Genomic DNA, 15,574 nt, shown 5'->3' on the forward strand with positions numbered 1-15,574 from the left:
GTTGCCACTCCCCAGACCACTTTCGTTACTTAAATAATTTTAAAGCTACCCAGTTCTAGTTAAGCTATTGGCCCTTCTGCAATTGTGTGGCCTTATGTTGCAGAATCTCCAGCCCTCAAATCGGTTAACTAATTACTGACTGGCGACTGTTCTTAGAGCAGTGATTGAAAGGCTACTCGATCTGAAATTTCACCTGATTGGTAAAATCAAATCAATCATGAAGGGACGGTCTGGCTCCAAATTGCTGCATTCTGAAAGATAGATATGTTTGGAATGAACCCACATGGTTGCTTGAAATAGCATTCCATAAGAGAAGATATTTCCGAAAAGAAATTGCCAAGTCAGCAAAAGAATCTTATTTATATCATTTTCTGTGATAATTTGATTTATGGTGAGATTTAACAGCAAAATTTTTTCTAAATTACAGACAAGAAGCAGCAGGGGATTTTATAATTCATTTAAAATCAGGGATGGGACCTGTGAAGTTGCAAAGAATTTGTTAACAACTCCATTTCACCACCAACCAAAGCGAAACGAAATTATTAAAGCTCCTGTATGCCCAAATTATCTCACAGAATCATTTGCATTCACCATTTGTGCAGATAAGATTATCCTCTTTTAACCATCTTACAGAGCTGACTATTCACAAGAAGCTGAGACTTCAGATTTTGTAGTGAACATCTATGAATGCGAAATTGGTGTGGCAGTTGGATAGTGAATTGTTTAAAATAATTGTCTCTTTATTTTGTTTTGGGGATAATTGATATATATTAATCAAAGTGGGAAGAGCTCCGAGCCCATGTTGGACCAGTTGAACCAGCTAGTATGATATAGATTTCAAAACCATGATTTGCTGAGACAAGCATATCTATTGCTTATAATTTTCAATTATGTGAAAAAAAAAATGATGAAAAAGAGAAAAACACAGCCTCTCTCTCTCTTTCTCTCTCTGCCCTTTTGGAGAATGTATGTATCCGTGTAGCCCCATGTGAAGTGATGGATATATAGCTGGATGCTTTATGTCTCTGCCAGGAAGCTTACCAATCACTGTTTTCTTTTTCAGATCTGTTTCCCCCACCGCCTGTAATACTTTCCTATTCTTTCAATTACATATTCCAATCTCACCAACCTCTTCATAATCTAGCACCGTTTTTCGATTCAAGTGCCCACATTTCTTTCCATGTTTTATTTCTAACATGGCATCTTTTCTCCCATTTCTCTCTCTTCTTTTCTTTCTCTCCATCACAGTTTCATCCCAGCTCAATGAACTCTTTTTCCCAGGATTCAAAGATCCCACCACCAACATAACCTTAACTGGAGCTGCAACTATTGAAGAAAATGGCATTCTTCGCTTAACAAACGAAACCAGTAGATTGCAAGGTCATGCCTTTTATACCTCACCATTTCAGTTCAAGAACTCGACAAGCGGCAAAGCCTTTTCTTTCTCTACTTCATTTGCTATGGCCATGGTTCCGGAGTTTCCCAAGCTTGGCGGCCACGGACTGGCCTTCACCATCTCACCTTCAAAGTATCTCAAAAGTCTTCCCAGGCAGTATTTAGGTCTCTTGAATCCTAGCGATATGGGGAACTTTTCGAATCATTTATTTGCGGTTGAGTTTGATACAGTTCAAGATTTTGAGTTTCAAGACATCAACGATAACCATATTGGCATCGACATCAACAGCTTAACCTCTAATGCATCTACTTCTGCGGCTTACTTCATCGACAGTTCAACAAAAGAAAATTTGACTCTCAAGAGCGGGAAATCAATCCAAGCTTGGATCGATTACGATGCAGCTGAAAATATAATCAATGTTACAATCTCTCCAAATTCTTCCAGACCAAGATTGCCCATATTGTCTTTTCATGTAGATCTTTCACCAATCTTTCAAGACTTCATGTATGTTGGCTTCTCTTCTTCTACAGGTTTACTCGCTAGCTCTCACTATATTTTGGGCTGGAGTTTTAATATCAATGGACCAGCTCGGGGTCTTGTTCTCTCCTCTCTTCCTTCACTTCCGAGTCCCAAGAAAAAATTACATTCAGGTTTAACTATTGGTCTTTCAGTCGCATCAGTGGTTCTTGCAATGTGTGTACTCTCTCTCGCCATTTTTTACTTGATTAGAAGAATTAAAAACGCTGAAGTTATCGAAGACTGGGAGTTGGCTGTTGGGCCACAAAGATTTACCTATAAAGTGCTGAAGCAAGCTACCAACAATTTTAGTGACAAGCAGCTACTTGGACATGGCGGATTTGGTGAAGTTTATAAAGGAACGCTTTTGAATTCGAAGACTGAAGTAGCTGTTAAACGAATTTCACATGATTCTAGACAAGGTGTACAAGAATTTGTGTCCGAGATTGCTAGTATTGGAAGGCTTCGCCATCGAAACTTGGTTCAATTAGTGGGATGGTGTAGGCGAAAAAGTGATCTTCTTCTTGTTTATGACTTTATGTCTAATGGGAGCCTAGATAACTTCTTGTTTGACAAGCCGAAAGGGGTTCTTAACTGGGAGCAAAGGTTGAAGATTATAAAAGGTGTTGCTTCAGGACTTCTTTATTTGCATGAAGGTTACGAACAAATTGTGATTCATAGAGATGTTAAGGCCAGTAATGTCTTGCTAGACAGTGAATTGAACGGAAGAGTGGGGGATTTTGGTCTTGCAAGATTGTATGAACACGGGTCGAACCCGAGTACAACGAAGGTTGTCGGCACACTGGGTTATTTAGCACCAGAAATACCCAAAACAGGGAAGGCCACCGCAAGCTCAGATATGTTTGCATTTGGTGCGCTGTTGTTGGAGGTTGCCTGCGGGCGGAGGCCTATTGAGCCCAAGGCAGTGCCTGAAGAGTTAGTGTTGGTTGATTGGGTGTGGGAGAAATATAGAGAAGGGAAAGTCCTTGATGTGGTTGATCCTAAACTGAATGGTGAATACAGTGAGGGTGAGGTGTTGATGGTGATTAAATTGGGGCTACTGTGTTCAAACAATGCGCCCATGGCTCGGCCTACTATGAGGCAAGTGGTGAGGTGCCTGGAGGGAGAGGTTCAAGTGCCAGAAATTGTGAGAGCACCTGATGCATTTGATGGTGGGAAAGGTATAGTTGAAAAAATTGATGATTTGTTCAACTCATTTGCATCTTCATCCTTTGATCAGATGTCCTCTTATTCATTTGTGGAAAATGGTCCTAGTTTTGCTTCTCTTTCTGCCTCTGCTTTGTCTCTTCTTCCTGTAAGAGGAGAAGAAACCAGATAGCATCGACAAGATCATAATTTAACAATCGGAGTTTCAATTTTTTCTTACTTTTAGAATTTTTGGTTGCGTTAGAAGTCTAAAATTGTAGGAACATGATTCCCAAGTGAAAAGCTTCATGTTGCACAATTTTGTTGTCTTCATTATTATTATGGGAAGTTGCCTTTCATTTTTTTTTCTCTTCTTTTGACGTGTCAACTATGTTTTGAGCCATAAATGGCTACCTTTGAATTTGTTGTATGGTGATTATTCCGAGAAAACGGAGAAGGTCAGGTAGGATTGCTGATAAATAAAGGCAGCAGAGAATTGCAATGAAATTGTTAGAGTGAAATATATTATTATAAAATATAATCTAATGTTTTTTAATTAGTAAGAAAGTATTCAGCTATTATTGTCCAAAATCAAAAGGTTAACAAGAATCATGCTATTTCTTTTCATAAGTAGGTGATAAGGTGGCTGCTGGCATGATGTTGAGGGCTCACTGGTGAGTCAGCTGGTGGCTGCCGTTAAAGAATGAAATACCAAAAAGAAATTTCAATTAAAGCTAATCAAATATTGTTTTCTCTTGGCATTTAGCATAGTATACTGATGAAAAACATGTGAATTAAGTGGAGTTGTCGTCGTGAGCATAGAATAGCTAAGGTCAGCAGCCATTCATATAAAATAATCACTGACTTCCTTCACATTTAAGCTAATTAATTACCTCAGGTTAGTGTTCCTTGTCGAGTCCTGATTCATCTCCATCTAAATAAGTTTGCACATTAACAATTCTACAAGAAGGTAATAGGAAATCTGTAGTTTCAGGTTGAATGTTGAGACTTTTGTCAATTCCATAAATTTGCTGTGCAAGAAGGGAAAATTCATTCCAAGCTTATGTCAATTCCACAAGGTATGCAATGATCATTATTTGCTTTAAAATCAACTGGTCTCTGACTTCATCAAATCACACAAACTGAAGCTTTACTCAGCCAAATTATGCTAATAATGCAAGCTTTACTCTTAAAACAATGAAACCAGATACTGTCAGGAAATCAAAATAATCTGATAACTTATCAAAATGAAAGAAGGCAAAAGCCAAGAAGCCAAAGAAACAACATTCAAATAACTATATTATGGAAAACAATGTTACAAAGACCTTTAGAAACTAGCAATTTTAATAGTTGACGAAGGGAAAATTAACATACATATCAAGAAACAAGTGGGTTTATTTCAAGTATAACATCTTTCTTAGAAAAGGACAACATAAATTCATCAACTCTAAACCTTCAATCTATTTTAATCCAACAAGACAGATAATTGTTGAATTGATAATTGATTATCCAATTTTGGGGGCCCTTTCAACTTTTCCAGAGGAATCAACATACAGTCAGACCTGATTCTGTGTAAAATCCATAGTAACAAAGGAATTTGAAGGAACTATCTGAATCTGAACAGCTGGTCTCTCTTCTTTGATTTTCTTCTCTGCTTCATCTGCTGCTAGGCCTACTAACTCAGGCCATGTTGTTTTTGTAGCCATGTTTGTTCCAAGTGGCTGCCCGGTAAGTTCCTGCATCCCCACCATGAAATTGATGAGCTAAAAACACTACCAAAAAAGTTTTTAAAGGTAAAGACATTTGATTGGTTGAATCCTGTTTAACAATAAAATAAATCTGATGTGAAAATACTAATTATATAGATAAAAGCAGCAGGTACCTGACTAGGCAAGATTGGTGTTGATTGATCAAGTTGTTCTTTAGAGGGCTCGGTTGGTTTATTCTCCTCAGCGATAAACAAATAGCAAACTGGAAGATAATTATAAGCTGGTAATCTTCCCTGTATCAGAAGTAACCATTTTTTGGATATTTTTTTTTCAATTCCATATTCGGTTTTTCCATTTGGAGAAGATTCCAAGTGAGCCAGGCCAATAACTTTGGCTACTGCTATGCACCACATCTCAGGAATCTTTTTTCCCTGCTTGGCCGGCTGGCGATGAGTCAACAAAGCTGGTGAATGTTGCCCCTTCTCCACCCCTCACCGAACCATCTTGCACTTTGATAATGACTGAACAGACCTCCAACTTTACTGCAGCAACATTAAATTTAGATAACATTCTTCTAGGACGATTCACTTTAGCACGCTGGCATCTTCGATCTCCCTCCATTTTACTAGGACAAAATTTATGTTGGGCATTTTCTTGCTCCAGTATTGGTTTCCTCCATTTAAAGGAGATCATAGCGTCAAACTGGTTTGATAATCTCCCTTTCTTTGACAGGTAATTGATGGACCACAATGAACATTGAGTTAAGCATACGCTGCCTGCCTTACTATTATTATTATCATAATTCTTGTGAAACCAAAGGACAACTGCAAGAGCCTAGCCATGCTTTCCAATTATGCAATTCTGGTTTCTCTCTTAACTAGCTTAGCAGCAGGAGATGAAACACTTGGTTTCGTCTACAATGGGTTCCAATCGGCTAATCTGGGTCTCGATGGGGTGGCCGAGTTCACTTCCAATGGACTTCTGCGACTTACCAACGACACCAGCCTACAAAAAGGTCATGCTTTTTATCCTAACCCAATAACCTTCAAGAACTCATCACATGGCTCTGCTTTTTCTTTCTCTACCACCTTTGTTTTCGGAATCCACCCATCTCAGTATCTGACCATTAATGAAGGATTTTGACAACAAAATTAAAATTTTCAATTTATGTTCACATCATATGTAACAATGATATTGAAAAGTTTACATGGTTTTTCAAGAAATAAAACATAGAAACATGTAAACTACCTTGTACCTTGTAATTTGATTTGAAGTTTGAAAGCTTGAATCACTAAAATAAGTGATCTCTTGACTTACACCATTCAAGGAAGAAAAATGGAAAAAGGAGAAGCTTTTCCCGACAAAAAAGAAGAAGAAGAAAAGAAAAATTGTGTATTTTTCTTTATTTTCTCTCAAATTTATGGCATTAAAACTTGATAATTATTAAGTTAAACATATGTTTAATTCTCATTGGTGGAAAAATAAGAGAAATGAGAATTTGACACATGTTAATTCATTTGTGCCCAAAATTAATCATTTTAACTTTCTAAACAATTTAAAATGTGTAAAATGACAATTTTGCCCCTTTTTCGAATCTTATTCAAAAAGCACAATTTTTATCCTCGGAAAGTGCTAGCCAACCATGGATAAATATTTTCAGCTTCATAACACCATTTTCTTCCTTGAAATATAGGTATGACCTTCAAGGTTCATAGTGACGTAGTCGTGGACCCCATATCGGACGATACGTTTCATTATATCATTATATAACCTAAAACTGTTGTTAACCGATATACTTCATTTTTCGCTACAAAATGAAGCTCCCACTGATCATGTGGTATCATCTAGCAATGTCTCATGACCCCTACATCACAATGAAATACAAACTTCACATAATATCAAATGAACCTTTCTTACTCATACTTACCATGTAGTCCAATCTCTCCGTCATTACATCTCGATTAAACTTGGATTCATGGAATGTCAAAATCCAATATTTAATCTTTTCGAATATCAAGTAATGCATCATAACGTGCCACATCGAAACTCTTTTCTTGTGGTCTTTTATCTACACTGGCTAGTGTCTTAGATTTTCATGTTTCTCGACATTCGTATGGGAACTCGGGAGCAGTCGAGCTGACAAATCCTTGTATGATCATCACTTGTCCTCTCGCTCAAGCAACATATGATCGAAACGCCTTCTGAACGAGACATGATTAGCTTCGTGGTATACACCGTATGAACCATACGTTCCGGAACGAAACACAACTGTGATATCTCAAGTCAAAGAATCTATACACTAGTATGATTCACGATGTATCATTGACTACATATTAATACCCATGTGATCATCGTTCAGCGGTCACGTTCGATAAACAATATAATAAAATAACTTTTGATCAGTTCTCTAACCATCAAATGGTTCCATTGTTTACCCATGTGTATATCCACCATGTCTAATATCATCCATTAATATACTGTGGTGATATAGCACACACCCACTATGCAATACTATTGCCCAAACAGATTACCTATGTAGGGAACGATTTGATAACGTTTATTAAAACTCATCAGGACCTTTCACATGTCGTATGCATGTAGTTAATATGGATGTAATATACAACTACAGCATATATATATATATAAGTGATGTTGAAAACATGTGAAGTATAACAAAACTTTTCTTTTATTAATAATGTATATGCAAGTTATACAACCTTTAAAACCAATTAAAGCGATTGGTTTTTAGGGCATATTCTAACAATTAATAGGCACGGTATTGCCTTCGTGGTTGCACCAACGAAGGGGCTCCCAGATGCCCGTCCAAGTCAGTACTTAGGCCTTTTTAACAAGAAAAACAGAGGGAATGACAGCAACCATGTTTTTGCCGTGGAGCTCGATACCATCCAAAGCATTGAGTTCCCTGACATCAACGATAACCATTCGGGCATTGATATCAATGACCTGAAGTCTGTGAGCTCAGCTCCTGCTAGTTATCATGATAATCTTACTGGTGAATTTAAGAACTTGAGTGACAAAAGAATTCAAGTTTGGGTGGAACATAATGGTGACTATAAGCAAATCAACATTACTTTAGCTCCATTCAACAGTGGTATGCCAAGTACTCCACTTTGTCTTTGCCATATGATCTTTCACCTGTTTTTAACAAAGCTATGAATGTTGGCTTCTCATCATCCGTGGGTACAGTATTAACACCTCATTATGTTTTGGGTTGGAGTTTTAAGATGAACAGACAATTGGAGGAACTTGCACTCTCTCAGCTTCCTAAGCTTCCCCGACTTGGTCCCAACCCCAAATCGAAGTTTTTGACGATTGGGTTTCCTGTAATTTTTGTAAGCTTGACTTTAGTTGCAGTCTCAGGTGTAGCTTATGTGATAAGAAGGAAAAGAAAATTATATTCAACACTATTTTAACATTATGAGCAGCAGCAGTTGAAGCATCACGATCTGTTCTGTAAAAGATCACATGGCGAATTTTATACTAATGTCAGTACTTGGTAATCTATATATACACATTCAATGTTTCCCTTGTAGCAAAAGTTGCCACTCCCCAGACCACTTTCAATACTTAAATAATTTTAACTTTTTTAAGCTACCAAGTACCAGTAAAGCTATTGGCTCTTCGGCAATTGTGTGACACTATGTCACAGAATCTCCAGCCCTAAAATCTGTTAACCAATTAATTACTGGCGCCTGTTTTTGTATGCACTCCGAAAAAAAAAAAAAAAATTGAGTGCATATGGGTGCAAAACCACCAACCCTCAAATCTGGTGCAATTGTTGTAACAGCAATTACTGAACTTGAGGTTTTAATATTTTGAGATGGTCGGTTCATGTTTGTCCGACTCTAAATTGGAATTCCATTCCAAATGGCTATATTTTGTAAGATGACATGTTTGGAATGAACCCACGTGGTTACTTGAATAACATTCTACCAGAGAGAAGAAATTTCCAAGAAGTCTATACAGGAATCTTATTTTGTTAATGAAAAGATAAAAGAATGTTGTCCCAGAGCTGGCAACACCCGTGCCTTCGGGCTTGGGTGCACTCCGTGCTATGCACGGGTCGTGCCATGTCAATCACGTAAAAATGTGAACTTCCAAGTGTTTCAATGATATGATATAATATTATGAATAATATTATTTTATTTTTAATTTAAAATATTTTAATTATATATTATTTGTGTATATAATTATATATTAAAAATTTTATTTATAATTTTATTTAAAAAATCAAATAAATATATTATAATCCTTTATGGGAGCAGGTCTTGTCTTGCATTTTTGGGTGCACTCCATAGTATGCATAGGTGGTGCCACGTCAAATATGTAAAAATACAGGTGTTCTAACAATAGGTTACTATAATAAGTGTTATTTTATTTTTAATTTAAAATGTTTTAATTTTATATTATTTATATATCAAATTATATACATAAAACTGTATACACATAAGTTAATTAAAAAAAGAATAACATATATATATAATTTTTTTTTTTCAAACAAATATATCAAAATCCTTTTATTTTTTTGCTAATTCTTATAATGATTATCTTTTTATTTTCAATTCTATCATAAATGTTTATCTTGTTATTTCCAATTCTCTTGGTATTATTTAATCATTTTTAATTATTCATTCATTTTATTATCATTCTTTTGACTTGTGATTGATTCAATGGTGGAACCATAATTTGATATAACTTCCCGAATTGAATCGCTGCTCAAAATGGTCTAAAATCCGAAGAAATTTCGTATACGTTCAAGTTGGTTGGCCAGTTCCACTGGGGCTTCAAAGCCGTGTTTTGACGAGGCAAGTATCTTTATTGTTTCTGACTTTCAATTACTGAAAAAAATGTTCGAATATGATGAGAAAGAGAAAAACACAGCCTTCCCTATCTCTCTCTCTCTCTCCGCCCTTATGCAGAATATTTGCATCCGTGTAGCCCCCATGCCCCCATGTGACGTGATGGATATATAGGTAGATGCTTAAGCCAGTCACTCTCTTCTCTATCAGATCTATTTTCGTTACCTCTTTTAAGTACACATTCTAATCTAATCTCACCAACCCTCTTCATAATCTAGCACCGTTTTTCGATTCAAGTGCCCACATTTCTTTCCATTTTTTTTTTCCTCTAACATGGCATCTTTTCTCCCACTTTCCTCTCTTCTTTTCTTTCTCTCCATCCCACTTTCATCCCAGCTCAATGAACTCTTTTTTCCAGGATTCAAAGATTCCACCACCAACTTAACCTTAACTGGGGTTGCAATTATTGAAAAAAATGGCATTCTTCGCTTAACAAACGATACCAGTAGAATGCAAGGTCATGCCTTTTACACCTCACCATTTCAGTTCAAGAACTCCACAAGCGGCAAAGCCTTTTCTTTCTCTACATCATTTGCCATGGCCATGGTCCCGGAGTTTCCCAAACTTGGCGGCCACGGACTTGCCTTCACCATCTCACCATCAAAATATCTCAAAAGTCTTCCCAGTCAGTATTTAGGCCTCTTGAATTCCAGCGACATGGGGAACTTTTCGAATCATTTATTTGCGGTTGAGTTTGATACAGTTCAAGATTTTGAGTTTCAAGACATCAACGATAACCATATTGGCATCGACATCAACAGCTTGACCTCTAATGCATCTACTTCTGCGGCTTACTTCATCGACAGTTCAACAAAAGAAAATTTGACTCTCAAGAGCGGGAAATCAATCCAAGCTTGGATCGATTACGATGCAGCTGAAAATATAATCAATGTTACAATCTCTCCAAATTCTTCCAGACCAAGATTGCCCATATTGTCTTTTCATGTAGATCTTTCACCAATCTTTCAAGACTTCATGTATGTTGGCTTCTCTTCTTCTACAGGTTTACTCGCTAGCTCTCATTATATTTTGGGCTGGAGTTTTAATATCAATGGACCAGCTCGGGGTCTAGATCTCTCTTCTCTTCCTTCACTTCCGAGTCCCAAGAAAAAATTACGTTCAGGTTTAACTATTGGTCTTTCAGTCGCATCAGTGGTTCTTGCAATATTGATACTATCTTTCGCCATTTTTTACTTGATTAGAAGAATTAAAAACGCTGAGGTTATCGAAGATTGGGAGTTGGATGTTGGGCCACATAGATTTTCCTATAAAGAGCTGAAGCAAGCTACTAACAATTTTAGTGACAAGCAGCTACTTGGTCATGGTGGATTCGGTGAAGTTTATAAAGGAACCCTTTTGAATTCGAAGACTGAAGTAGCTGTTAAACGAATTTCACATGATTCAAGACAAGGTGTGCGTGAATTTGTGTCTGAGCTTGCCAGTATTGGAAGGCTTCGCCATCGAAACTTGGTTCAGTTAGTGGGATGGTGTAGGCGAAAAAGCGATCTTCTTCTTGTATATGACTTTATGCCTAATGGGAGCCTAGATAAATTCTTGTTTGACAAGCCGAAAAGGGTTCTTAACTGGGAGCAAAGGTTGAAGATTATAAAAGGTGTTGCTTCAGGGCTTCTGTATTTGCATGAAGGCTACGACCAAGTTGTGATTCATAGAGATGTTAAGGCTAGCAATGTATTGCTAGACAGTGAATTAAATGGCAGAGTGGGGGATTTTGGTCTTGCAAGATTGTATGAACACGGGTCGAACCCGAGTACGACGAAGGTCGTCGGCACACTGGGTTATTTAGCACCAGAAATACCCAAAACAGGGAAGGCCACCGCAAGCTCAGATGTGTATGCATTTGGTGCGCTGTTGTTGGAGGTTGCATGTGGGCGGAGGCCTATTAAGCCCATGGCAGTGCCTGAAGAATTGGTGTTGGTTGATTGGGTGTGGGAGAAATACAGAGAAGGGAAAGTCTTTGATGTGATTGACCCTAAACTAGAAGGTGAATACAGTGAGGGGGAGGCGTTGATGGTGGTTAAATTGGGGCTACTGTGTTCAAACAATGCACCCATGGCTCGGCCAACTATGAGACAAGTGGTGAGGTGCCTGGAGGGGGAGGTTCAAGTGCCAGAAATTGTGAGAGCACCTGATGCTTTTGATGGTGGGAAAGGTATAGTCGAAGGGTTTGAGGATTTGTTATTCAACTCGTTTGCTTCTTCTTCGTTTGATAAGCTGTCCTCTTCTTTTGTGGAAAATGGTGCTAGTTCTGCCTGTCCTTTGCCTCTTCTTCCTGTTAGAGGAGAAGAGACCAGTTAGCATTGACAAGATCATGGATTAACAATAAGAGTTTTCAATTTTTTCTTAGTTTTAGAATTTTTGGTTGTGTTAAAAGTCTAAAATTGTAAGAACAGGATTCCCAAGACAAAAGCTTCATGTTGTATAATTTGGTGCCTTATTATTATCGGGAGTTTCCTTTCATTTTTTCCTTTTGAAGTGTCAACGATACTTAGAGCCATAAATGGCTACCCTTGAATTGGCTATAGCAGAAGGATAAGATTCCCAGAAAACAGACAAGGTCAGGTCGGATTGATAATAAATAAAGGGGAAATGTTACAGCAGAGAATTGCAATGAAATTGTTAGTATAAAATAAATTATCATAAAAAAAAAAATCTAATTGTTTTAATAAATTATTAAGCAAATATTTTCATGGGTAGGGTATAAGGTGGCTGCTGACATGATGTTGAGGGCTCACTGGCGAGTTAGCTGGTGGTTGCCATTTAAGAATTTCAATTCAGGCTAATCAAGTATTGTTTTCAGGTGGCATTTAGCATAGTATACTCATGAAGAAGGTGTAAATTAAATGGAGTCGTAGTGGCCATGTAATAGCTACGGTCAGCCATTTATGTAAAATAAGCACTGACTTCCTTCACATTTAAGCTAATTAATTACCTCAGGTTAATGTTCCTTTTCAAGTCCTGATTTATCTCCATCTAAGCAAGTTAGCACATTAACAATTCTACACGAAGGTAATAGGAAATCTGTAGTTTCAGGTTGAATGTTGAGTCTTTTGTCAATTCCATAAATTTGCAGTGCAAGGAGGGAAAATTCTTTCCAAGCTTATGTCAGTTCCACAAGGCATGCAATGATCATTATTTGCCTTAAAATCAACTGGTCTCTGACTACTGATCAAATCACACAAACTGAAGCTTTACTCAGCCAAATTATGCGGAAAATGCAAGCTCTACTCTTAACAAAATAAAACCAGATACTGTCAGGAAATAAAAATAATCTGATAACTTGTCAAAATGAAAGAGGGCAAGAGCCAAGACGCCAAAGAAACAACATTCATGTAACAATATTATGTTAAATAATGTTACAAAGACCTTTAGAAACTAGCAATTTTAATAGTTGACAAAGGGAAGATCAACATACAAATCAAGAAACAAGTGAGGTTATTTCAAATTTAACATCTTTCTTAGAAAATGACAACATAAATTCACCAACTCTCAACTTTCAATCTATTTTATTCCAACAAGACAGATGGTTGTTGAATTGATAACTTATTACCCAATTTTTGGGGCCCTTTCAACTTTTCTAGAGGAATCAACATACAGACGAACCCGATTCTGTTTGAAATCCATAGTGACAATGGAATTTGAAGGAACTACCTGAACTTGTACAGCTGGTCTCTCTTCTTTGATTTTCTTCTCTGCTTCATCTGCAGTTAGGCCTACTAACTCAGGCCATGTTGTTTTCATAGCCATGTTTGTTCCAAGTGGTTGCCTGTAGGTTCCTGCATCCCCATCATGAAATTAATGAGCTAACAACACTATCAAAAACGTTTTTAAAGGTAAAAACATTTGATTGATTGACTTCTGTTTAAGAATCAAATAAATCTGATGTAAAAATACTAATCATAGAGATAAAAGAAGCAGCTAACTGACAAGGCAAGATTGGTGTTGATTGATCAAGTTGTTCTTGAGAGGGCTCAGTTGGCTTATTCTCCTCAGCCATAATCAAATAGCAAACTGGAAGATTCTTATAAGCTGATAATCTTCCCTGTATCAGAAATAACTATTTCTTGGATTTTTTCAATTTCAACTTCGGTTTGGCCATTTGGAGAAGATTCCAAGTAAGCCAGGCCAATTATTTGGCAACTGCTATGCACCCATCTCAGGAATCTTCTTTTCTTGCTTAGCCGGCCGATTTGATTTATTTAAGCAGTTTTACAGACAAAATCAATTGAGATCATTCTTTACTGAGTAAAATAAATTAGATGTATGCGATTTCCCACCATGAAAAAAAACTACATGATGCATCAGCTCAGATGAAGTAATAGTTAAACAGCTATTGGACTTTTTCTACCAAAAAAAAGGATCAATTGCAATGAGTCAGAAAGCAAACCTGCTACGGGCGAAGGACGAGAAGACCACAATCAATAGCCGACGAAAGGGCTCTAAGCACCACCGGTGTCGGTGTGGTTTCAAAATACAGCAAATAACTAAAAAACAGTAAATGACACCTTTTCCCTTGATTGACATATATAACTAACAGTATAAAAATAAAAGCCAAATAACTATTTCCCACCCAAGGTTTGGTAAATCCCCTACTTTTGCTAATTTTCAAAAATCCAAAAAACCACCCCTTTATTAATTTTAGTTGTTACTGTTTGGGTTAAAATTGTTATTTAAAAATTTTATTTTAAAAAAAATCTTTTTTCTACGTTAATTTTAAAAACGAATAATTTCTCCCCTAACTTCAAATTCTTCAGGTTTAAAAACTGAAATTTCTTCTCTTCCCCAAGTCTAGAGTTTGCACAATCTTCATATTTTTTCCATTGACGCCACCCTTGCCTTCTAAAAACTCTCAATTTCACCCCTATTTAATTTCAATTTTTGTAGTAGCTCCGCCGTTGTTCCCCCCTCGTCATCGACGTCCTCCTCCACCAAGACCAAACAATCGTCACATCCTCGCTTCACCGACCCCCATTTCTCTCTCGATCGATGTAAAATTAGGTCAAAATAGATTCAAGAGATGTCGCTCAATTTTGGTCAGATTCACGCCAGCAACACCCCAAGGGCTAACAGATTTTTAGTCTATATTATTCTTCATTGTGCTCTGTTCTTGTCATTGGTGTCAGACTTCCTCCCTAGTGACTCATCATTAGCAAGAATCCTAAACCCCTTTCGAATCGAGTCTTTGCATCTGCTGGGAGATAAATGAGGGGGAGATAGATGCTAACAACTTGGTCTAGGTAGGGGAGACATTGGAGACAAAGGGAGAGGGTTGTTGATAGTGATCTAAAAACAAAATCTATAATGGGGGTGAAACTGAGAATTTTTAGAAGACTGGGGGGTAATTGTGATTTAGAAAAATAAAAAGGTTGTAAACTTAGACTTGGGGGAGGGGAATGTCAGTTTTTAAATCTGAAAAATATAAGACTAGAGAGGAATTGTGAATTTTTAAAACTAAGATGAAAAAAAGAAAATGATTTTTTTCTTCAAATAAAATTTATAAGTGACAATTTTATCTTTTATTATAACAGTAAAATTTAATAGATATGCAACTATTTAGATTTTCAAAAATTAAAGGATAAAAGGTTGGGTTTGCACTAAACCTTGGGTGAGAATAAGTCTTTTGGCCAAAAATAAAATAGTAATGTACCATCAATTAATTTTGAAAATAAAAAAACAACTTTTTATTCAACTTAAATATTGTAAATATGATAATTTAATTCTTAAAAAATTCTATTCTATTTAATTTTTTAGAGATGTAACTATCATTTTTAAAATTATTAGAGGCAAACTAATATTTAAAATTTTTTTAAAAAGCCCCTAAACTTTTTTCAAAGTAGCAATAACCCTTACAAATTTCATAAAGACTCCTAATATTTTAAAAATCATAATTTATTCTTTGCTATATGATT

General features: G+C 36.6%; 3 protein-coding genes and 1 long non-coding RNA gene across 4 annotated transcripts; 2 read left to right on the plus strand and 2 right to left on the minus strand.

The window, feature by feature from the left end:
* Positions 1 to 808: 808 nt before the first annotated feature.
* LOC123211102 (L-type lectin-domain containing receptor kinase S.4-like) lies at positions 809 to 3,426 on the plus strand. The gene has a single exon (XM_044629643.1). It carries the CDS (start codon positions 1,197 to 1,199, stop codon positions 3,249 to 3,251), a length of 2,055 nt encoding a protein of 684 aa, XP_044485578.1. The 5' UTR covers positions 809 to 1,196; the 3' UTR covers positions 3,252 to 3,426.
* A 909-nt stretch (positions 3,427 to 4,335) lies between these two features.
* On the minus strand, positions 4,336 to 5,189 carry LOC123222299 (subtilisin inhibitor 1-like). Its single transcript, XM_044644986.1, has 2 exons — positions 4,941 to 5,189; positions 4,336 to 4,794 (listed from the first exon to the last, which is right to left on the minus strand). Exons 1-2 carry the CDS (start codon positions 5,178 to 5,180, stop codon positions 4,615 to 4,617), a joined length of 420 nt encoding a protein of 139 aa, XP_044500921.1. The 5' UTR covers positions 5,181 to 5,189; the 3' UTR covers positions 4,336 to 4,614.
* Positions 5,190 to 9,656: 4,467 nt separating this feature from the next.
* Positions 9,657 to 12,133, plus strand: LOC123222283 (L-type lectin-domain containing receptor kinase S.4-like). Its single transcript, XM_044644984.1, has one exon. It carries the CDS (start codon positions 9,921 to 9,923, stop codon positions 11,961 to 11,963), a length of 2,043 nt encoding a protein of 680 aa, XP_044500919.1. The 5' UTR covers positions 9,657 to 9,920; the 3' UTR covers positions 11,964 to 12,133.
* Positions 12,134 to 12,983: 850 nt separating this feature from the next.
* Positions 12,984 to 14,174, minus strand: LOC123222309. The gene is made up of 2 exons (XR_006503602.1): positions 14,053 to 14,174; positions 12,984 to 13,441 (listed from the first exon to the last, which is right to left on the minus strand). It is a non-coding gene; the product is annotated as an uncharacterized LOC123222309 (long non-coding RNA).
* Between the last annotated feature and the right edge of the window lie 1,400 nt (positions 14,175 to 15,574).

This window comes from Mangifera indica, chromosome 1, assembly GCF_011075055.1.
Source record: "Mangifera indica cultivar Alphonso chromosome 1, CATAS_Mindica_2.1, whole genome shotgun sequence".
Lineage (NCBI taxonomy): Eukaryota > Viridiplantae > Streptophyta > Magnoliopsida > Sapindales > Anacardiaceae > Mangifera > Mangifera indica.

Bases quoted from the DNA above. Each gene is read 5' to 3' on its own strand.
- LOC123211102 (XM_044629643.1), top strand. From the start codon at position 1,197: ATGGCATCTTTTCTCCCATTTCTCTCTCTTCTTTTCTTTCTCTCCATC.
- LOC123222283 (XM_044644984.1), top strand. From the start codon at position 9,921: ATGGCATCTTTTCTCCCACTTTCCTCTCTTCTTTTCTTTCTCTCCATC.
- LOC123222299 (XM_044644986.1), bottom strand. From the start codon at position 5,180: ATGTGGTGCATAGCAGTAGCCAAAGTTATTGGCCTGGCTCACTTGGAA. The intron at 4,795-4,940 runs GTACCTGCTGCT...GTGGGGATGCAG, and splicing joins CACCAATCTTGCCTAGTCAG to GAACTTACCGGGCAGCCACT.